Below are 24,977 nucleotides of genomic sequence, written 5' to 3'. Positions count from 1 at the left end.
TTTCTTGGGGGGTGGGACACCCCCAACCCCCCCAAAAAATGAAACCCCCTCCCCCCCCAAAAAAAATTAAAAATTAGGGGGGAGGGCACCCCCCCCCCCCCCTCGAATTTTTTTTTTCGCCCCCCTAAAAATCTATTTTTTACTTTTTCTTTTAAAATCTAAAATAAGAAATAGGGTTATCAAATTCGATTCTCACCTCCTCAAGTGCCTCTAGAGGCCTCTAGGGGGCGTATCCGCTAGTTAGTATTAAAGCACTTTAGATTGCAAGGTTTTGTGATTTTTTACGGATGAGACAATGGACTGTAAATTGTTATAGACAATAGACAATAGACAATAGTTATAGACAAAATTACCCCTCATGCAAAAAAAAATCATGGCAGAAAGGAAAATGTAAATTAAAACCAACATGATTAAGATTTATAAAAGTATCTAATGTTTTTAAGCAATTTTTTTCCTCACTCTTTAATTATCTACCTTTGTATTAAATTTGTATTTGTTTGTATCTGTTATTAAAATGGAAAAGAAATAGATTTTAAACCTTTGAATTTATTCATTCATCTTTTTTAAATAAGCCTTTGAGTTAATATACATTTATCTCTCCCTTTTTATATATGTATAAAAAATATATAATTTACTTAACATAACATTTCAAATTAGAGAATCCTAATTTTTTATAATCAATATCATTTAATATTTTACGATCAATTTCAGTGTTGGCGGCACGAAAGTGCATACATCGTATGCAGTTTTTTGAAAGGGCATACATCGTATGAAGTTTTTTGAAAGGGCATACATCGTATGAAGTTTTTTGAAAGGGCATACATCGTATGAAGTTTTTTGAAAGGGCATACATTGTATGAAGCTTTTTGAAAGGGCATACATCGTATGAAGTTTTTTGAAAGGGCATACATCGTATGAAGTTTTTTGAAAGGGCATACATCGTATGAAGTTTTTTGAAAGGGCATACATCGTATGAAGTTTTTTGAAAGGGCATACATCGTATGAAGTTTTTTGAAAGGGCATACATCGTATGAAGTTTTTTAAAAGGGCATACACCGTATAAAGTTTTCTGTCAACTTCCCACCCCCCAACATCCTTTCACAGAAGGGTTTCAAATAAGCTAAGAATAGAATGAAAAGGATTTCTGTATTTATTTCAAGGTAATACAAACAATACACTAGAAGTTATCAAACAAATCACAACAAATAATAGAAAATAATACATAAATAAAAATATTATTCTGGTTTTAATTTTTATTAGAATATTAACAACTAGAATTATTTTTCATTATTACTAAAGAAAAGATTTAGTTTATTTATAGGAATGCTTTAAGTTATTTTGGAGCAAATAATATGAATTCTTTTGTTCTAACAATCAGAAAAAAAACAAGTGACGCAGCAATAACTTCCCAGCTAACAGAGTTATAATATTAATCACCCAGAAATTTATGCAACCTTTTTGTAGAGGAACTATCTATAAATCATGTAATGCGTTAATGTTGTTAAAGTTTGTTATTCGTTCATTCCCATGTTAAAAAGTAGCTGCGCTACTAAAAAATGTGTTTCTATTGCAGTATTCTTTATGTGGAAAAAAAAGGCTTATAAATGATATTTTTCCTATTCAGGCTGAGATAAAAGAATAATAAATAATAATGATGAATAATGCGCCTGTGTCTGATGTTACAGTTATGAATGCCAGAGATCTAAAGGGATAAGACAATGGCCTATAAAATGATGTATATCCCCAATGATGATACATAAATTTGCCCCCTATAGATTAAAATTAATGGTTTGAACGTTTGAACACTCAACTTAATGATCAAACCAATCAACTTTCACTGAAGTCCCAAAAGTTGTCAGGCCAATGAATAAGAAAACATTATTAAAAACTTTGGAGACAAGTGTAATAAACAACCTATAGTCTCATCTTTCTCAGATAAATTCCAGGGTTAAAGGAAGTGAAACGTGATTTTTTTTAGCTCATACAGAATATAAGGATACTTTCTAAATCAATGTGTTTGTGGTATAAATTAAAAATTATTGTTCAAATTACTTTTTTTAAAAATGCCTTGTAAGTTAAAGTTATTAATCTTTTATAAATCACAGATATTTTAATTAATACATAACAAATACAAAAAAGGATAAAACCTTATCAAAAGGCTAAAACATTAAGGCTTTTTTAGTGTATTAAATTTTTTATAAATGTTTACAATTTACATTGTCCAGATATTTTCATAAAGTTTTCATTATGTTAGTTCAATAATCAATTAAGTAAATAAAATGCATAAAAGACTTAATTAAATAAAATGACTAGTATAGAAAATTAAATAAACTTAACATTAAAATTAACAAATAATAAATTATAACAAAATAAAGTATGTTTATAAGTAGCATAGCATTATTAAGCAGATAGTATTTTTCTGAAATATTAAACATTATAATATCATACATCTTTAACAATTAAAAAAGATATTTTGTTGTAATTTACTTCATTTTCACCTTTATGATATTTGCATAATTAAAGTAGTTGTACGGTCATACATTAGTTATAGAATAGCATCACTAATTCTTACATAAAGTAAATTTTAAAAACATAAAATATTACCTTTAATATTAAATGCATATGGTAACAAGTATTCTATTTTATAAAAAGATACTTTTATATATAAATGTGACATCAATTAAACAAAAAAAGTTTTTAAACAAATTGTTAGATTAATAAAATATCAACTTACTTTATAATGGGTTCAAAAACATACTTTATCAATTATCAAAAAAAAGGTATCACACTAAAAATGATTTTTTTCAAGCAATTAAGGATAGTTTTAGTTTGATTACACAATAAATAAAAATTACTAATTTCGAAAGGAATTTGGAAATTTTAAGAACTATTCTATATTAAATGCCAATAATTTTCAATAATAAAGATTATTTAATAATAATAAAAATTTAAATATAATAATTGTTAATAATAAAAATTAAAAATAACAAATTTGTAATTATAATAGTTCTAAATAAAAATAATTATCACATATTCATAAAACTTCTTTGGCAACTCTCTATGATTCTATTATTAAGAATCTGTCGTCACATTTTAGTATACTACGCAAACAAAGCGTTTTAATGCCACAAAATTATTAATATGAACTTAATAATGCGTCTTTTAAATGATTTTCAAAATTAATTTAAAAGCTCAAAGGGCTATTTATTGACAGCTATAACCAATGATTTTAATCAAATAATGTAATGATTGTTTAGTATTTAAATGTTTTTTCAAAGGGTTTTTAAGGGATCAGACACTGGTCTATAAATGAATGCACCAGTCTAATTTACAGTCCAATATCCCCTTCCTCCCTGAAGAATTCTCACTTGTGAGATTATATTGTAGACCAAGCATATTATGTTGTCAAGCAAATAAGGGTCAATTTAAAGAAATCATTACAAAATGAAATTTGATTAAAATCACTGAATCAATCAACTTCATAGGCTATATATTAACAGTTATTTTGACTAGTTTTAAATGCAATAGAAATTAAGTACAGTCTTTTAAATATAATCATAAAATTTTCTAAAAACAAATTATTATCAGTTATTGTTGAAAACTAACTTTCATGTATCTGACTTTTTCACAAATCAAAAACTTTTTACTAATTATTGTTTTTTAAATAAAATTATTCTCAAATCTTGTTTTTTTTTCTGTCAAATGTTTATCCTTCTTCTGCCACATCTTCACTATTTATTTCTTCATAGCCATATTTCTGAAAAAATGAAAAAAATAAGTTGTTTTTTACTTCTTTGTTATATTAAGTTGATTGTATATGTGGGTTTTTATCAACCTTTTTGCCAATCTTTCTTTATAATTGATCTACCTACCTTTTTTTCTTGATAAATTTCATTAATTTTTTCCCCTTCCCTCTTACATATCTTTCTGTTTATTTCTATTTTATGACATTATTTGTGGTCAGTATCTATCTATCCACCTATCTATCTATCTATATTGATACCTGGTTCCAGGAACCACTAACACAAGTTCCATCTCCTCTCCACCATTCGTTAACATTTGCTATGCTTCTGTACTGACTGGGGCGTCGCTGAAAATAAAATACAAAATTTTAAAATCTATACATTTATTTTAAGTCGAATCATTTAATATAGTATTCTGTGAAAATAAAGTTAGAAGTATCTTTAATCATATTCTTTGATTTAAATTTCAGCTATGCAATTAAGAAATGATATTCATTATTTGCTAAGTATATTTGCGATTACTTTTATTTAATGAAATCTTCCAATTTTTAACATGTACAAAACGGCCTGCTTAATTGCTTCAAGATCCATGTCAGATCTATATAGGAAATAAATGTCTATAAACGAGCTCAAGTTTTCCAAGGAATATATGATTAAAACTCATAGTGCTCCAATAATCCATAATAAACTCTCATTGCCCAGAACGATAAGACCCATTATTTTACTTTATTAAAAATAAATTCATTTTTTTCATTTCATGTTGCTATTTACCTTATATTGATGTATTTAATTTCTAATCATAAAAAAGAAAATTTAAATTTATAATATGATAAATTTAAGAAAACTATGTTTTAAAAGAATTCGATTGTGGCGACATTTTGTGTGTTCAAATATTAAACTAAAATTGTAATCATCATCATTAACCCTTTGGTGATGGTAATGTAAAGAAAAAAATATAATTTTAAAAAATCTTTTAAAAATCATTTAAATTATTAAATATTTACTTTCTTTTAGATAGTAATGCCGGGTTAGGAAAATAGATTTATTGAGAAATAGATATGCATATAGAAAACTAGCCAATAGGGAGATAATTATATCGAGCCAACTCTAGTTATTAAATATTTGCCAAAACTTATAAGTGCAGAATTTTTAAACTTTAATGCAATTATTATCATGACCAAGGATAATCACATTCATATGCAAAGCAATTGTTCTTGAGAGAAATTTCATTAGTCATAAAAAATTTGAATTTCTAGAAAAAAAAAACTAGGTAGTACAAGTATAGACATTTTGTCATGTATTATGTCTGTATTTTTGTAACAAAGGTTCTCGCTAACTCCTGAACCCATATGGTTCTCCGTTACAGGGTAGCTTCTCAAAAGTACCAGGAAGGTTAATAACTATTTATTTTGGGGGAGGGTGCCACCATCCTCCTAAGAGAAATCGCCCCTAGAAAATAATTAACCTCCCTTTAAAAAAAATATTTTTAATCTTAAAATATGTTCATAAACAAAGGTGTATGGCAGGTAATAGTTATAGAGAAGCTTTGCTACTAATAATAATATGCAAATATCTGTAACTTATCTGTCCCAGGGTAACATGAAACTTGGATAACTTAAATTGGGGGTAGTTAAAGTTAAAGTTAAAAGTTAGGAAACAATTTTAAAATCAATTATTTTTCAATAATTCTATTCTTTTCGTTATTTAAAATAATATTATAGTTTTAATGGTTTTTTAATTTAAACTGGGAGTTAAAGTTTACTTTTTCAATAAGCAAATAAGCATACTCTGTTCTAATAATGTTTTCACACAAAATTTATATTGCTTTATAAAACATTTTTTCCCCTTTTTTTGTTACTTTAATCAAACAAAAAGTCAGTCTTAAAACACTTTAATAAGAAATAATCTAGAAAATCACAAAGAACTAATTGTTTAAGATTATTAGCTGAGTATCTTTCACTGTCTGATAAATTAATGCAAATATCCAATGATGATATACAAAATTACCCCTTCTGTAGATTAAAATTAGAAGTTGAAAGGTTTGGACACTCAGGTTAATTAACCTATATATAAAAAATCAATAAAAGTCCCCAAAGTTATTCAGCCATTGAGTAAGAAAATGTTATTGTAAAGCTTTGGGAACTAGTGTAATAAACAGCCCAATATCCCCCCCCTCCCTGTTTACATTACATAATGATAAAATGGCAGACCTTAGATATAGAAATGGATGCAAAATTTGCACACAACTTTCAGTAAAATTAGTTCTAGATAGTTATGACATGCCTACATTGAAGCATATTAAATTCTAATTAATAGCGAATTTGAAAAGAAGTTTTAGTCAAGAAAGACTCAATTTATATGGAATGAGAGGAAATTGGACTGTATATTAAATTAGTATCTAAATTTATAATCTCTTTCGCTAGATTAAAGAAAAGGGGAACTTTCATAAAATCTTGATTGGTTGGTACAACTTAGCAGTATCCAGTCTTTACATCAATAATCATCCTACAGGAAAGGTGATTTTGTTTATCATAAATTGGGTGTTTATGAATTTATCATCTATTGACCCAGAATTTTAGAAATTTTCAAGAATTTCAAATAAAACTGTTTGGAAACAAGGAGGTTTGTCTTTTTATCCATATTGTCATTTATCGCATTGTATTATAGACAGCTTGCCGCGAATATTAAAATGAAAAAAAAATAAGAATAATTTAAGTTTTGTAAGACCCCGGGGGACGAAGCCCCATTGTAAAAAAACTGGTATTAATTGTATGTTTTTTTATATTTTAATAATCGTAGGAAATTGTCTGTAACACGATGCTCTACATGATTTTTCAGTATGGCTGAGATCTGGATCTAATTTAGAGGATATTAATTGGTTTTCTGCATTATCCTTTTTCCTTATGGTTTTCTGTTACGGAAAATGAACCTTATATTTGCAATCTTCAAGATCAACTCAGGTGTGTACCAACATGTTTTTAGAACCATACTTTTTGCTAATTTAAATACTTATTAACTGTTTTGATAAAACATGCAAAAGTTTGTGACCTCTATTTTATTTCCTACACTTCTATATACATATTTTCTATATATTAATCTATATATATATATATATATATATAGATAGACAAATTATTTAATTAAGTGCAATGACGAACCTAGAATTTCATAGGAATTCTACTAACGTGGGATTCCATCTACTTACTTCAACCTTTAGCGTGCACAGGGTTCTGCAATGAGGATGGGGGGGGGGGGGGTAACCTTTTAACATGCGAAGAAAATGGGAAGGAAAGCATACAAAATTTTAGTATTAAGGATATGTTGACACCCCTATTCCACACGTGCATGTTAAACCCTATTATTGTGATTCACCTTGTGATGAAATATATTTTACACTTTAAATGAATATCAATGAATATAATTGAATTACAATTAAATTTTGGAACTTTAATTAACCTAACCTAACAAAGAGTAATGCATAATTTAAAATTGTAGCCGTAACACATTTGATGATAGTTTGTTTAAACTAATAAGCCTTGAATTAAAGTTTTACTACTTGATTTTTAGTTTATTATCTTAAAGAAAACAATAAAATTTGAAAAATTCTTTTGTCTATTATACAGGGTGTTTTTTTTTATTAAGACAAAAGTATTGCTTAATATAACCCACTTGCCATTGACGGAAACTAATAATTTATATCTTAATTTCTTCATTGGGTTGGGGAGTTTTGTATAAGAAAAAAATACTTGGCGATTTTTAACAAATTATGCCGTAAAAACCGGTTTTTCCAAAGTACCTATTTTTGGAAGATTTTTGGTTCATGACCAATTTAGAGGGTGTGCTAAAATGTGTATATTTTTAAAATTTAAATTGCACGGCTTGTGTTAATAGTAGAAAAATGTTATGCATATCGTTAGAATCGTCATAAACTCTAGTTTTTAGGTGTTTAAGAAATATTCCTGTGCTACATATAGTTTTGGAGCTACGTGGTAAAATGTCCCAACTTACTTTAAACTTTTCAACCTTTCTCACATTTTCCAACGTAGCTTCTATATTACAAATAGCATGAATATGACACATATATTTCCAAAAACTAGAGTTTATGACAATTCTAACGGTATGCGTAACATTTTTCTACTATTAACACAAACCGCGCAATTTGATTTTTAAAAATGCATGCATTTCATCACACCCTTTAAATTGGTCATGATCCAAAAATCTTCCAAAAATAGGTACTTTGGAAAAACCAGTTTTTAAGGCATAATTTGTTGAAACTCGCCAAGTATTTTTATCTTATACTAAACTCCCCAACCCAATGAAGAAATTAAGATATAGATGCTTAATTTCTGTCAATGGCAAGTTGGTTATATTAAGCAATAATTTTGTCTTATTAAAAAAAAACACCCTGTAATATTCAATTAAATTACTTTAAAATCAACAATTCATTTGTTTATTTATTTTCTATATTTTGACAATAGAATTCAATTAAACAGGCTGAATTCCATTTCAAAATCCAATTAAATTTTTCCCTAGAAAAGCTGGTTCTATTTGTTTTCATTATAGAACAAAATGATTTTGAAAATTATTTTGATAACAAGGACAATTTAGTTCATAAGTCAGGGAGGGAGGCGCCTTTGTTTATTATTCTAGTCCCCAAAGTTTTATATTAGTGGTTTGTTATTAACTAGTTCAACAACTTTGGGGACTTTTATTGATTTTGATTGGTTGGTTCATTAAGTTCAGTGTCCAAACTTATTGTAATCTATAGAAGGGATAATTATTGGGGATGTACATTATTTATCAGCCATTGTCTTATCCCTTTAGATCCCTGCCATTAGTGCAGTAACAACAAGCGAACATATGTATCAGTGCTGATTTAGAAGAGGAGTGGGGTAATGATTTTTGGCTTTGGGCTTAAAAATTCAAAACTAAAGCTTTATCAAGCGATGGTCAGCATTTCTATTTTTCTTATGCTATTAGAACATATTTTTTCCATGTTGCTTCACATTATCTATTTATTTGCGACCGTGGCTTAAAACGTAGTGCATCCACTCGTCGTCTTGAAGGTGATGGGATTGAGTCACGGCACAACACTGCATCCTTCAGCTGCTATATCGTGTAAACAAAGAGTTGGTTGGTTTGTTTGGTGTTGCCTTAACTAATACCCTGGGCGATTGAGAGTCACCTAGCCCACAAGAGGTCATTCATCTATCTATCTAAGTACCTGTGTATCTTTCTATCTATCTAAAGTACCTTTGTATCCATATATCTATCTATCTAACTAAATATTTATCTATCTAAAGTACCTGTGTATCATGAATCATAGCACAAACTCGGCAGAAAAATTTAGTGTTGATAAATTCTCCTGTTCCCTTCCACTATAAAAAAACAAAATAAGAATTAATATATGCAAAAAACAAAAAACACTTAATAAATTGAAAACTAGATGCTATGATTTTATATCACTAGATAGTGCGACTCTAACTCTCTAATAAGATACCTTAACAAAATTAGCTAAATTTTTAAAGCTCATACAAACATTAACATACTACTACATTTATAATACTGATTGACAATGAAAATAACTATAATATATAAGCTAAACGGTCAATTAAAGCTAGCCAGACTAGTAGACATTAACAAAACATTTTCTATGTTGTAATCTTAATCTTTTCTAACTAGCCACAGAATCATTTTTGCTATCTATTATATAAAATATAATTTAAATTTTTTTTTATATATAATAATTTTCTAATATTTAAGGTTAACTGGATAAAAAAGTTTAAATTTCTATTCATTTACTTAAAACAGGAAATCGAATGACAATATAAAACATTTAAAATTCCAGAAATAGGAGAAAAGCTACTGTTAAAATGCGACAAAACCCGCTACTTCGTTTTCTTTCTATGCTCCTTTTTTATATGTATCTGATTACCTGAAAATATTCATTGTATTTCTCGTCATCGCTGTCTAGTTCATGCAGATAGGCTGCTAGTTCTTTGGGGCTCTGCAGTTTGTAAAATAATATAGTTTTATTTAGGTTAGGTTAGATTAAATTATATTTGGAACTGGGTAGCCATGCAGATAGGATGCTAGTTCTTTGGGGCTCTGCAGTTTGTAAAATAATATAGTTTTATGTTAAGTTAGGTTAGATTATATTGTGTACTGGGTAGCCATACAGATAGGCTGCTAGTTCTTTGGGGCTCTGCAGTTTGTAAAATAATATAGTTTTATGTTAGGTTAGGTTAGATTATATTAGGTACTGGGTAGCCATACAGATAGGCTGCTAGTTCTTTGGGGCTCTGCAGTTTGTAAAATAATATAGTTTTATGTTAGGTTAGGTTAGATTATATTGTGTACTGGGTAGCCATGCAGATAGGCTGCTAGTTCTTTGGAGCTCTGCAGTTTGTAAAATAATATAGTTTTATGTTAAGTTAGGTTAGATTATATTAGGTACTGGGTAGCCATACAGATAGGCTGCTAGTTCTTTGGGGCTCTGCAGTTTGTAAAATAATATAGTTTTATGTTAGGTTAGGTTAGATTATATTAGGTACTGGGTAGCCATACAGATAGGCTGCTAGTTCTTTGGGGCTCTGCAGTTTGTAAAATAATATAGTTTTATGTTAAGTTAGGTTAGATTATATTGTGTACTGGGTAGCCATGCAGATAGGCTGCTAGTTCTTTGGAGCTCTGCAGTTTGTAAAATAATATAGTTTTATGTTAGGTTAGGTTAGATTATATTAGGTACTGGGTAGCCATACAGATAGGCTGCTAGTTCTTTGGGGCTCTGCAGTTTGTAAAATAATATAGTTTTATGTTAGGTTAGGTTAGATTATATTAGGTACTGGGTAGCCATACAGATAGGCTGCTAGTTCTTTGGGGCTCTGCAGTTTGTAAAATAATATAGTTTTATGTTAGGTTAGGTTAGATTATATTAGGTACTGGGTAGCCATACAGATAGGCTGCTAGTTCTTTGGGGCTCTGCAGTTTGTAAAATAATATAGTTTTATGTTAGGTTAGGTTAGATTATATTAGGTACTGGGTAGCCATACAGATAGGCTGCTAGTTCTTTGGGGCTCTGCAGTTTGTAAAATAATATAGTTTTATGTTAGGTTAGGTTAGATTATATTAGGTACTGGGTAGCCATACAGATAGGCTGCTAGTTCTTTGGGGCTCTGCAGTTTGTAAAATAATATAGTTTTATGTTATGTTAGGTTAGATTATATTGGGTACTGGGTAGCCATGCAGATAGGCTGCTAGTTCTTTGGGGCTCTGCAGTTTGTAAAATAATATAGTTTTATGTTAGGTTAGGTTAGATTATATTAGGTACTGGGTAGCCATACAGATAGGCTGCTAGTTCTTTGGGGCTCTGCAGTTTGTAAAATAATATAGTTTTATGTTAGGTTAGGTTAGATTATATTAGGTACTGGGTAGCCATACAGATAGGCTGCTAGTTCTTTGGGGCTCTGCAGTTTTCAAAATAATATAGTTTAATGTTAGGTTAGGTTAGATTATATTAGGTACTGGGTAGCCATGCAGATAGGCTGCTAGTTCTTTGGAGCTCTGCAGTTTGTAAAATAATATAGTTTTATGTTAGGTTAGGTTAGATTATATTAGGTACTGGGTAGCCATACAGATAGGCTGCTAGTTCTTTGGGGCTCTGCAGTTTGTAAAATAATATAGTTTTATGTTATGTTAGGTTAGATTATATTGGGTACTGGGTAGCCATGCAGATAGGCTGCTAGTTCTTTGGAGCTCTGCAGTTTGTAAAATAATATAGTTTTATGTTAGGTTAGGTTAGATTATATTAGGTACTGGGTAGCCATGCAGATAGGCTGCTAGTTCTTTGGGGCTCTGCAGTTTGTAAAATAATATAGTTTTATGTTAGGTTAGGTTAGATTATATTAGGTACTGGGTAGCCATACAGATAGGCTGCTAGTTCTTTGGGGCTCTGCAGTTTGTAAAATAATATAGTTTTATGTTAGGTTAGGTTAGATTATATTGGGTACTGGGTAGCCATGCAGATAGGCTGCTAGTTCTTTGGGGCTCTGCAGTTTTCAAAATAATATAGTTTAATGTTAGTTTGTAACTTTAGGTCAGGATAGGTTAGATTATATTGGGTACTGGGTAGCTTTCTTTGGGGCTCCGAAATTTATAAAACAATATAAAATTAGTTCTCAGGCGGTTTCTTGAAAATTGCCTAGTAAAGCACAGATCCCCCCCCCCCCCCTGAAGAACAAGAAATTTATTTACAGTAAGGCTTCGGTTGGATTAGAACTTATTTTTAGCCATACTGAAAAACCGTATCGTATTTCAGACGATTCTCTACAAACAAAAAAATGGAACATCTTTAAATTAATACTAGTATTGGCCTCTCAGGGCTAAAAACTGGTTTTAAGCTTATAATTATTCATTTTGGTATCCTAAAGCTGCCTATAATACGATGCGATAAAAAAAAAACTATTTTAACTTTAAAAAATAAGAAAACCATAAAATATTTTGTTATGAATTGATATTTTTATTTGAGATTTATTGAAAAGCAATTTTTATCCTTCCTTTTCAACTTCCTTTTTTACATTTTTATCAGAGTTATATTCAAAGATTTATTGATAAAAAAATAAATACTTTCAGGAAGCGAAACTTCTCTATTCTTTCAAATGTATTTTCGTCCGTCTGTCTGTTTGCCAACTATCGAAGGAAAATTTGAAGGTCCTGACATTTAAGTAAAAGAATAGAGGGGGCATGATCTAAATGTAACCCTGCATAATGGGTGGGGTCCTGTCCTGATTTTGTATTGGGTCTTTGAAATCAGCTAGCGTCGGAAAAATAAACACTGCCAAATCCTTTAAAAGATCGATCAGAAAGCAATTTGCTAGCAGACGACAAGAGTCTTGGAGCATGTATTTGTCTGGATTATACATCTATACTTATACATTTATTGTCCTATCTTCCTCGACTTCAAAATTAAATTAATTAATATTATTTTTTTCCTTGAATTGGTCGACATGGATGAATGATTTTTCCGGGGAAGCTTTCACATAGTCTTCGTATCTAGCTCCCATCACTATAGGTATCACATCATGTCTAAATATTAAGATAGATATATAGATAGTTAGATAGATAGATAGATAGATTGATATAGCTTTCGCATAGTCCTCACATCAAGTTCCCATCACTATAGGTATCACATCATGTCTAAATAGATAGATAGATAGATAGATGTATATAGATAGATAGATAGATAGATAGATTGATAGATATATATAGATGTATTTATAGATAGATAAAGCTTTCGCATAGTCCTCATACCTAGCTCCCATCACTATAGGTATCACATCATGTCTAAATAGATAGATAGATAGATAGATAGATAGATAGATAGATAGATAGATAGATAGATAGATAGATAGATAGATAGATAGATAGATAGATAGATAGATAGATAGATAGATAGATAGATAGATAGATAGATAGATATATAGATAGATAGATAGATAGATAGATAGATAGATAGATAGATAGATAGATAGATAGATAGATAGATAGATAGATAGATAGATAGATAGATAGATAGATAGATAGATAGATAGATAGATAGATAGATAGATAGATAGATAGATAGATAGATAGATAGATAGATAGATAGATAGATAGATAGATAGATAGATAGATAGATAGATAGATAGATAGATAGATAGATAGATAGATAGATAGATAGATAGATAGATAGATAGATAGATAGATAGATAGATAGATAGATAGATAGATAGATAGATAGATAGATAGATAGATAGATAGATAGATAGATAGATAGATAGATAGATAGATAGATAGATAGATAGATAGATAGATAGATAGATAGATAGATAGATAGATAGATAGATAGATAGATAGATAGATAGATAGATAGATAGATATATAGATAGATAGATAGATAGATAGATAGATAGATAGATAGATAGATAGATAGATAGATAGATAGATAGATAGATAGATAGATAGATAGATAGATAGATAGATAGATAGATAGATAGATAGATAGATAGATAGATAGATAGATAGATAGATAGATAGATAGATAGATAGATAGATAGATAGGTAGATAGATAGATAGATAGATAGATAGATAGATAGATAGATAGATAGATAGATAGGTAGATAGATAGATAGATAGATAGATAGATAGATAGATAGATAGATAGATAGATAGATAGATAGATAGATAGATAGATAGATAGATAGATAGATAAATAGATAGATATATAGATATATATGCTACTGTTACAATATTAATAAAAAAAACTTTATAAATCTTTTCCAAACTATTTTGCAAAGATTGGTCACAACAGTTAAGGTAAAAGGATAGTACCAGTTTTAAAGCACGATTAATATTATATCATTGGTTGACAAATTTAGACTTATTTAAAACCAACCAATCAAAATTCAGTAAAAATACACAAAGTTGACATATCGCTACTAATACAGTTTAAATATGAATGGATAATCATTTTTTCCGAGTGAGGGGGCTAAAGCCAGAACCTTGTATAATCAAGCTGTAAAAAAAAAAAATTATGAGGTACTCTTTAAAAGTAAACTCAATGTGCAAAGAATGAATAACTTATGTTCAAGCAATGTAACATCATTACTTCTTGTATTATTTTTTAAAAATCTGTTCTATGTATCATTTTGTCTTTTGTTTAACTTTTAACTTATATATTTTTAGTGTCAAAATTCTTTTTGGATGAACAACTTAACAGTTGCACAATTTGGTTTAATTTGTTTGTTTTTCTGCACTTTGCCAGTTTATCAAATCAGAAAAAAGAAGATATGGCGTTGATTTGTTCAAGAAAAAGTTTAAGAATAATAGATAATGTAGATATATCTGGAGTGGACTTTAGACAGAAAATTATAATTGTACCCAAAGTTTAAAAACTTAGTATGTTTAAACCAGCATTTGCCTAAACTTTTCAACAAATAGACGGGTAAATTTATGTTGGTTATGATCATAAATGTATCGTCCATAGACATATACCTTAAGCTAAATGAGACTTAGAAATACAATGATAGATACATAGATAGATAGATTGCTAAATTGATAGAAAGGTAGAAATATACAGTGATAGACAGATACACTAATAGATAAATAGATACACTGATAGATAGATATATAGTTAGATAGATAAATATATAGATAAACTGATAATAAAAAAGTTGAACTTACCCTAAACCATTAACAAAGAACTTTTCAGTGATATACTCCTTACAATTTGAGTTCTCAAAGGCAAGGTAGAATTTGTAATCAGTATTCAGCATACTGAAACATCGTTTCTGCTCCGATCTGGGACACCTAGATAGATAGATAGTTAGATGGATAGATAGATGGATAGCTAGATAGATAGATAGATATAAAGGTATAATTTGTAATCAGTATTTAACATACTGAAACACCGTTTCTGCTCCGATCTGGGACACCTAGATAGATAGATAGTGATATAGATAGATAGTCAGATAGATATATGGATACATAGCCAGATAGATAGATAGAAAGGTAGAATTTGTAATCAGTGTTTAGCATACTGAAACATCGTTTCTGCTCCGATCTGGGACACCTAGATAGATAGATAGTATTAGATAGATGGATAGTTATATAGATAGATAGATAAAAAGGTAGAATTTACAATCAGTATTCGGCATACTGAAACATCGTTTCTGCTCCGACCTGGGACACCTAGATAGGTAGATAATTAGATAGATAGATAGATATATGGACGAATATATGGATAGATAGATAGAAAGGTAGAATTTGTAATCAGTATTCAGCATACTGAAACATCGTTTCTGCTCCGATCTGGGACACCTATATAGATAGATATATGGATAGATGGATAGCTAGATGGATAGATAGATAGAAAGGTATAATTTGTAATCAGTATTTAGCATACTGAAACATCGTTTCTGCTCCGATCTGGGACACCTAGATAGATAGATAGTTAGCTAGATATAAAGATGGATAGAAAGATAGATAGATAGAAAGGTAGAATTTGTAATCAGTATTCAGCATACTGAAACATAATTAGTTAGATAGATAGTGCTAGATAGATGGATGGATGATAATTGAATAGATAGAAAGATGGATGGATAGATAGTTAAATATATGGTCAAATAGATAGGTAGTTATATAAATAATTGAACAAATAGATGCATAGATAAATGGATAGATAAATAGATTGGTGAAAAGATAGATGGTAGATAGGGAGATGTTTTTATAGTTAAATATAGAGCCAAATATAGTATTTAGCTAGAAAAGATAATGAAAAAGCAAGGTTAATCGATGGAAAAGTAGAATTGGAAATCAGTAATATATATATATATATTAAACAAATTGTAATTTTATTTTACTGTTTTTTTTCTATGTAAATTTATGATGATATTTACAAGCTGCATAAATGCATAAAAATCAATTTAACCTCCTAACCATAAAAGCTTTCAATACTTGAATAAGACTAGTGTTTGCTTATAATCAAATACATTTATTGAAAATTTTCGCTTTCTTTATCCTTTTTCTTGGAAAGCATAGCTGTTATGAAATTGTTTATTTGTAAGTCAATAATCATTTCATTACATTATATCCCCTAATTTTTTCAGTATAGCTTTCATACCGATTAATATCTTACGGAAAAATCAAGTATAGCATCGTATTACAGACAGTTTTCCACAAATATTAAAATAAAAATATCAAAACTAGTTTTGTTAGCCTGGGTCTTTTAACTTTAATCTTATTTTTTTTTTCATCTTATTATCCGTGGAAAGCTGTCTATCATACGATATTATGTCTATTATGAAAGTGGTAGAAAAAGAGTCTAAATTGAGCCAAACACTTAAACTTTTAAAGTAAAATAGCCTAAAACCATCCTATATAAAGCTTCCTTATAAATTATGCTATATCTATCTATCTATCTATCTATATCTACCATTTTTTTTATAAATCTATTTATCTTTTTCCTTATTAACTATATAAATCCCCATTAAAAACTCGGCAAGTTTTAAAGAAAAATCTGTGTTTAAGACAAGAAAAGAAGATAACTTAATACATCAAATGTAACTTCAACAAAGTTAAGAGTTTTTATGGCAGATTTTCTTTGCTTTTGCTATTTTTTATTAAAAAGTTATTAAAGTTGCAGCTTTTCAAAAAAGTAATATTAAAAGTGAAGCAACTCTATTGCCGTTCATTTTTTTAAAACTAACGCCTAACTCCCTAGATACCTATAGGGGCACTTTAAGAGGTAGATGTCTAGTCCCCATTTTCAATTTTAAAACTAAGGGAGGTAATTTCTCTTAGGAGGGTAAAGGTACCCTCTCCCAATATAGTTATAAACATACTCTGGACCTAATGAGAAACTTTACTGTAAAGGAGAACCATATCAGTTCAGTGGGTAGATTCTCTCCACAAACACACACACACACATACAAATATTCGGTTACTTTAACTTTAAAATCATACTCTTGGTTAAATACTTTAAATATTGATTCCTATGACATTTAGTAACAATTGTAAGTAAACTTTGAAAAAATTACGTTTTTTTTATATAAAAATAGGTTTTATGAAATTTTCAATTTATTATTTTATTATCGCATTTTTGATGTTCCTTATCCCTGTCATACATTATATATTTTGAAGAGCTTATTTGTAAGCTAAAATACTTTGGATACCTAGTAGTGTCAAACTTTTTGACAAATAATTTTTGTCTACAGGGTGGAGAAAATTTTGTTTCTCATCATTGGAATGTAAAATAGTTTATCATCCATTGTCTTATCCCTTAAGATCCTTGATGAAATTACAATTTGAAGTAGGTAATATATTATGGAATTAAATTTGAAGTACTTTTCCTATAATACTTTAGTTTTATTACATAGTTTTAGTTTTGGTGAGAAATTATCTATCTATCTACAATGTTTTAGTTCTTTATTAATATCACTATCGGGTACGCCTCTAGGGCACTTAAGCTTAAAATTTTTTTAAAAAAGAAAAAGCAGGAGATAATTAACATACCCTAGACCTATAAGAAGCTTCACTGTAGGGGAGAGAACCATATCAGAACAGCGATTAGAGCTATCCTTCGCTACATATAGAAATAAAGCTTACTCTACTTTATATAATAGAATATTAGTTAAATGATTAGGTATGTGTCTTATTACTTAAAATAATCTTACAACTTAGCCTGTTAGGTAAATACATTTACATGTATATGGTCAAATAAATAAACTGTTTGAAATATCCTATATACTAAAGTAATGGTATGTCTGTTTTTAGGTGTGTCCTCTCATAAACGGTTGGTCATTCTTTATCGTATCGATAGAAAGATAGAAACAGCTAGAAAGATAGAAAATACTACAATTACCACAGATATTTAAATATAGATAGCTAGAAAGATAGAAAATACTTCCTTTCTTATACCACAAACACCATAGATATATTCTAGATACTTTTTTTGTACTACAGGCACCATATATATCTACTTGAGATAGCTAGAAAGATAGAAAAGCATAGATATTTACTAAAGATAGCTAGAAAGATAGAAAATACTTACTTTTTCGTACCACAAGCACCATATATATCTACTCCAATATAGTTGCCCAACTCTCGGGCGTACTGTAAGCGTCCATTTCTAAAAAAAAATCATTTTAATTTCAAAGTACCTTTCTTTCTCCTGCAAGGACCCTAACCCTTCGGGGCCTATTCCTGCGGTTATCAAACCCTTCTAGGCTAACCTATACCTTATATGAATTATCCTAATCTTACCTAAAGTAAATATTTTTTATCCAGTGTCAAAATTCCATTTTACCACTGTTAAATTGTCATTTTCACACCCATGAAATTTTTTTTCAAATTAAGGGAGTTGGTTTTTTTGATGCTCGACCGTTAGGGTCAGTCCGTCCATAACGGGTAGCTCTTATCATTAATTTAGGCATCTGTATAATTGAGCCTTAAAAATCAAGTATTCCTTAGACAGTATTCTGTATTTAAACAGTTTTGTAACAATTTTACGTACTATTTCGTTTAGATCTTTACATCATTTTGTTCTGACACAAGTGTCAATGTTCGTTTGTTATTGTATCAGAGCTTCGCTTTTTTTGTGTTGTCATTCTTGTTCTAATTAATACAAACAAACTGAACTTATGTCTTTTTTTCTAATTTTTATTTAAATAAATGCAAATTGTTACCTTGCACCACAGTTAGATACAAACCAGGCCACCTAAAAATATTTATAAGTCTTAATAGTTCCTGTGAGACATATTAAATTCTGCTCTGTATTTAAAAGGGTATAAAAATTTAAGGTACCCTACCTTTGCCATTTATACTCCAACTTCCCCTCCCTCCCAGCACAAAACAATATTTTCAACTTGGATTTATATCAAATGTTATATTAAAGTCAAAGTGACCAAAATTATCATAATACCAAGAATGGGAGAAGACATTGGACTGTAAGTTAAAATGGTACCCAAAGTTTTATAACCAAGTTGTCTTATTCACTAGCTCGAAATCTTTGGTTGCTATTATTGAATTAAACTGGAAGTGTCTAAACTGGCCAATAAATAATTTTGCTGTATAGTAAAGGTAATTTTTGGGAAGTATATCAATTTATCAGCAATTTTCCCATTCCTTAAGATCCCTAACATTAATACCGAGGGATATAGAGTGATAAGGCAATCGCCGATAAATTGATTTAAATTTCCAATCTATTACATAAAATTACCCCTTCTTTAGATTACAATTAGTGGTTGACACATTTGAACACTCAACTTATTGAACATACCAGTTGAATTCAATAAAGATCCTCAAAGTTAAATAATACCTGTTTTGTTTTGTTTTCTGCATAGTTTTTATTTTCATTTATACTCTTCACATTTTCATTGTAATATTGCCATCTTTCATAGGGGGCTACTATAGTACTATCAGATCTAAATAGATAGATAGATAGATAGATAGTTAGACTGATAGATAGATAGATAGATAGATAGATATTTAGTTAGATAGATAGATATATTTTCATTGTAATATTGCCATCTTTCATAGGGTGCTACTATAGTACTATCAGATCTAAATATATAGATAAATAGTTAGATAGAATATAGATAGATAGATATATTTTCATTGTAATATTGCCATCTTTCATAGGGTGCTACTATAGTACTATCAGATCTAAATATATAGATAAATAGTTAGATAGAATATAGATAGATAGATATATTTTCATTGTAATATTGCCATCTTTCATAGGGTGCTACTATAGTACTATCAGATCTAAATATATAGATAAATAGTTAGATAGAATATAGATAGATAGATATATTTTCATTGTAATATTGCTATCTTTCATAGGGTGCTACTATAGTACTATCAGATCTAAATATATAGATAAATAGTTAGATAGAATATAGATAGATAGATATATTTTCATTGTAATATTGCCATCTTTCATAGGGTGCTACTATAGTACTATCAGATCTTAATAGATAGATAGATAGATAGATACTTAGTTAGATAGATAGATAGATAGATAGATAGATACTTAGTTAGATGGATAGATAGATAGATAGATATATAGATAGATAGATAGATAGATATATTTTCATTGTAATATTGCCATCTTTCATAGGGTGCTACTATAGTACTATCAGATCTAAATAGATAGATAGATAGATAGATAGTTAGATAGATAGATAGATAGATAGATAGATAGGTAGATAGATAGATAGATAGATAGATAGATAGATAGATAGTTAGATAGATAGATAGATAGATAGATAGATGTATTTTCATTATAATATTGCCATCTTTCATAGGGTGCCACTATAGTACTATCAGATCTAAATAGATAGATAGATAGATAGGTAGTTAGACTGATAGATAGATATATATATAGATAGATAGATAGGTAGATAGATAGATAGATATATTTTCATTGTAATATTGCCATCTTTCATAGGGTGCTACTATAGTACTATCAGATCTAAATAGATAGATAGATAGATAGGTAGTTAGACAGATAGGTAGGTAGTTAGACTGATAGATAAATATGTAGATAGATAGTATATTTTCGCTTGCAGTGCCCCCCCCCCCCCCTTCTTATTATTTAAATAAATGGTGGATAATTTTTTTCCATAGCTATTAACCCATTGGGGGTTCCTAATTGATGTGCCCTAACAATACAGGTTAACCAAGTTCCCAATATGACCTAACCTAATCTGAACAAAAGTAAGGAAAAAACAATCCCACACCCACCTTTATTTTCAATTCTAAATAAAGGAAGGAGGGATTTATTGCTCAACAAAACAATTTTAGGGAAACTGCTGATCAACGTTTATAAATAAAAGTAGGAGCGTAGCTACTCTAAAATAATGTTACCTATAAGTAGCAGTCCAGTTAAATATATGTTTATTGTGAAATATCTGGGTATGCAGTGGGCATTCTGAAATATATAGATATATAGATACATAGACAAATAAATAGATAGATAGATAAGTCCAGTTAAATATATGTTTATTGTGAAATATCTGGGTATGCAGTGGGCATTCTGAAATATAGAGATAGATATATAGATACATAGACAAATAAATAGATAGATAGATAAGTCCAGTTAAATATATGTTTATTGTGAAATATCTGGGTATGCAGTGGGCATTCTGAAATAGATAGATACCTACATAAATATATATATAGATATATGTATATGTTATGACTTTCAATAAGGTCTTTCAATACCAGCCAACAGTGTCATAAAAAAATAAACACAGCCAAGTCGCTACAAAAAAATAGAAAGCAATTTGCTAGCAGACCAAAAAAGGGCCTTACCACTTAGGCCAGGTAGTTGTCTGGTTTATACAGATAATCATATAAAAAAAAGGATGAAAACTTCAATATAGTAAACCGTAACAAGATGTAAATTCGAATATTGATATATGTAGATAAACATCAACTTTTAAAAATTATATCAATAGGGAAATATGTATATAAACAGATAAAATGATACTGAGATAGATATATAGTAGATAAATAAACAGACAGATATTGAGACAAATAGTTAGACAAAAATATAGACAGATAGACATATAGATAAACACATATATAGACAGAACACAAATAGATAGAAATATAGATAGTCAAATATAAAGACAAATAGATATATAAATAGATACACAAATAGATATACAGATAGAAAATAAATAGACAGAGAAATAGATAAATTGATAGATAATTAGATAGATTGACAGGTAAATAAAGCTTACCTAACAGGTACAGCATCCAAACTTGATTTGGAGATCTTTTGATTGCAGGCGGGGAAAAATGATCCTAAAATACAAAATATAGTTAAACAACATTGCAAAACAGCCTAAAACCTGACTTATTCTTACAGTGCAAAATATGTAAATACCTGTAAATTATCCATTTAACAGTCATTACTATTTTATTTGTGGAAAAGTTTGGACATTTTCTAGTTTGAACCAACCAGTCAAAATTAAATGAAAGTTCCCTATGATTTAAAGCCAACAAATGTAAGAGACTCTTCTTTAAAAGTTTGGGGACCAGTCCTCTCTGTTTTTTTTATTCTATTCTAAGAAACTATTCTCTTTACTTTTTGTTAGGAATACAGTAGGGATCTAAAGGGATAAGCCAATAGACGATAAATTGAATAATTCTCAATCATGATACATAAAATTACCCTTTATGTATATTACAATTAGTTGATGAAACATTAGGACACTCAACTTAATGAACAAACCAACCAAAATTCCAATAATGTCCCCAAAGTTGTTAAGCTAACAAATAAGAAAACGTTATTATAAAACTTTGGAGAGTAGTGTAATAATCAGCATTATGTCTCCTCCCTCACTGGAATTTGAAATACAAAGTAAGTGCCAGGATGGAGGGACACTGGACTACAAATTTTTGCTTGTACTCATTGATTGGCTTAGAAGACATAGATACTTTTATTTTAAATTGATTGGGTTGTACAAACCTTCAATTTCAAAACTTTTCCACTATTTATCTAAATCTACAGAAGACATAATTTTGATTATCGTAATTGGGGGTGTATATTAATATATAATTATCATTCCCTCCCCCCTCTTCGCTGATTTACTTTAAAAAATAAATCTCAAAAATTACTTTTGAGATATTTTGCATTTGTTTATGAAACTTTGATAACTTTATTTTTTCTCAGACAAAATTGGATAAGTAATTTTTTCAGGGATCCAAAGGGATAAGACAATGGCCCACATTTTGATGTACATCCCCAATGATGATACACGAAAATTACCCCTTATGTATATCACAATGAAATGTGGGGGTCGGTGGTCAAGCCCCATAAATATTCTTTTTTATTTAATTTCTTTTCATATCCATATATTTCCCTAGTATATCAAGGCTCGGCAGTCGCGCCTTAGCGCCGCGCAACAACCTCAAATTAAAATCCGCTTGTGTGCAAAAAAAATAAATCCCCAAAAGATGGATTGTTTCTTTAGGAACAGGTTTAGACAACCAGTTTTAATATGACAACTTTCTAAGGCTGACACGCGGCTGCCGAGCCCTGGTATATATTGTATTCTTTCAAGTAAAAATATTCTTTCAAAGAAAGAAATTGAAATGTAAGGAGTTTATCGAAAACAACAATAATTATAAGCGTGAAGTGTAACATATCCGGGATGAATAATTTTGTATTTTAAAAAAGAATGAACTGTGTTTGTCGCGTGATAGAGACTTTTATTGGTGTTGATTGGTTGGCTCAAAGTAGCAATAATAAAATTTTCCGTCTATAATTTAGTCTATAGAAAGGATAATTTTATTATCTGTTTTATCAATGCAATGTACATGAATTTACCGCCCATTGTCTTATCCCTCTGATAAGGGAGACAAAATTTATTTTTTACAATTTTTTCAATTTTTAAGAAACATGTTAAAATGTTTTGTATGAATAATTGATCACAAGACGTTTTGGCATTTTCCCCAAATACTAAATAAAAACACATAGAAAAAAAGTAAAGTTGATGATTTTTAAAAGGTACAAGGTACAATGTTATAAGCGAAGCATCTCTATATTCAAGTCATAGAAATGTAGGTATATCCTGTATTTAAGAAATTTTTCAACAAACTTAATTAAATTTTTTTTAGACGTATGCATTAAAATTTTGTTTATTCAGTTCAGACACTAGTTTCAGGGCTTCGCTTTTATGGATGTTGTCATCCTTGTTTATATAGATTTACAGTGATAGTTTATATCATGTTGGGTGATTTTTAAAAAGAGTTAACACGCAAAAGTTTACGACAAGAGCAACTTTCAAATCGACAAACACATTTTAAAAATAGAAAAAATGGTTGTTGAACGAATAGACAAGCACATTTCTTGAAGACCTTTATTTTTTGAGCATCAAAAACTTTATTGGTTGAAAAGTTAAAAATATTTATGTCGTTTTTCAATAAAGGTGGAGGGGTGTTTTTGGCTCCACACAATTTTAAGGGACTGTTCAACTTTTCAAATACATAAAATATTTGAAAACAATGGAAAACAGCAAAACAATTTTCAAGATTTTGAATTTTAACACAGAGAGATAATTTGTTTTTATTCTACACAGTTATCAAAGCCAGCTTCTACCAACAACGAGATTAATTTGAAAAAAAACTATACGTAGTTTCAGCTGCCGCTTGGGGTTAACACATCATAGAATTGACAACCTCTACATCTGCACCCAAAATATTATTTCAGTTTTATTTTACTATATTTATTATACATATTATTACTTGGATGTTGCACTAGATTTGGTTCTTATATATCCAAAAACTAGAGATTATGACGATTCTAAAGGTTTACATAACATTTTTCTACTATTAATACAAGCCGCGCAATCTGAATTTTAAAAATGAGGGCATTTTTTCTACAACCTTTAATTTTGAAAATCTTCAAAATCAGGGTCTTTGGAAAACCGGTTTTTAAGGCATAATTTGTCGAAAAAATCATTTTTAAATATTTGAAACATAAATGTCCCAGAATAGGTTTTACAAATACATAAAGCATTTTATATAACTGTTTCATTTTCTATTCCTAATTAAGTTTTTAAAAAACGCATTTCTCTTGAAACACCCTGTACATCCCAAATGAAATTTATAAAAAGTACCCCTATTGAAGATTACAATTAGTCGTTGACACTAAATCTAATAATCCAACCAAACAAAAGTCC

At 29.2% G+C, this 24,977-nt stretch overlaps 1 protein-coding gene across 2 annotated transcripts in view; it reads right to left on the bottom strand.

The window, feature by feature from the left end:
- Positions 1 to 1,136: 1,136 nt before the first annotated feature.
- Positions 1,137 to 24,977, bottom strand: part of LOC145333436 (glycoprotein 3-alpha-L-fucosyltransferase A-like) — a 73,853-nt gene continuing 50,012 nt past the window's right edge. For both annotated transcript variants that reach the window (XM_080178579.1, XM_080178580.1), the window contains 11 exons: positions 22,032 to 22,095; positions 21,151 to 21,214; positions 19,598 to 19,703; positions 18,966 to 18,997; positions 18,332 to 18,409; positions 14,965 to 15,090; positions 12,736 to 12,827; positions 9,679 to 9,752; positions 9,050 to 9,121; positions 4,004 to 4,090; positions 1,137 to 3,757 (listed from right to left, as the gene is read on the bottom strand). In XM_080178579.1, coding sequence (XP_080034705.1) covers positions 3,707 to 3,757; positions 4,004 to 4,090; positions 9,050 to 9,121; positions 9,679 to 9,752; positions 12,736 to 12,827; positions 14,965 to 15,090; positions 18,332 to 18,409; positions 18,966 to 18,997; positions 19,598 to 19,703; positions 21,151 to 21,214; positions 22,032 to 22,095 — 846 coding nt within the window. In that variant the 3' untranslated portion in view covers positions 1,137 to 3,706. The remainder of the gene's footprint in view (positions 3,758 to 4,003; positions 4,091 to 9,049; positions 9,122 to 9,678; positions 9,753 to 12,735; positions 12,828 to 14,964; positions 15,091 to 18,331; positions 18,410 to 18,965; positions 18,998 to 19,597; positions 19,704 to 21,150; positions 21,215 to 22,031; positions 22,096 to 24,977) is intronic.

This window comes from Acartia tonsa, chromosome 12, assembly GCF_053477335.1.
Source record: "Acartia tonsa isolate MP-2025a chromosome 12, ASM5347733v1, whole genome shotgun sequence".
NCBI lineage: Eukaryota > Metazoa > Arthropoda > Copepoda > Calanoida > Acartiidae > Acartia > Acartia tonsa.
This window is presented reverse-complemented; position numbering and strand designations above follow the sequence as displayed.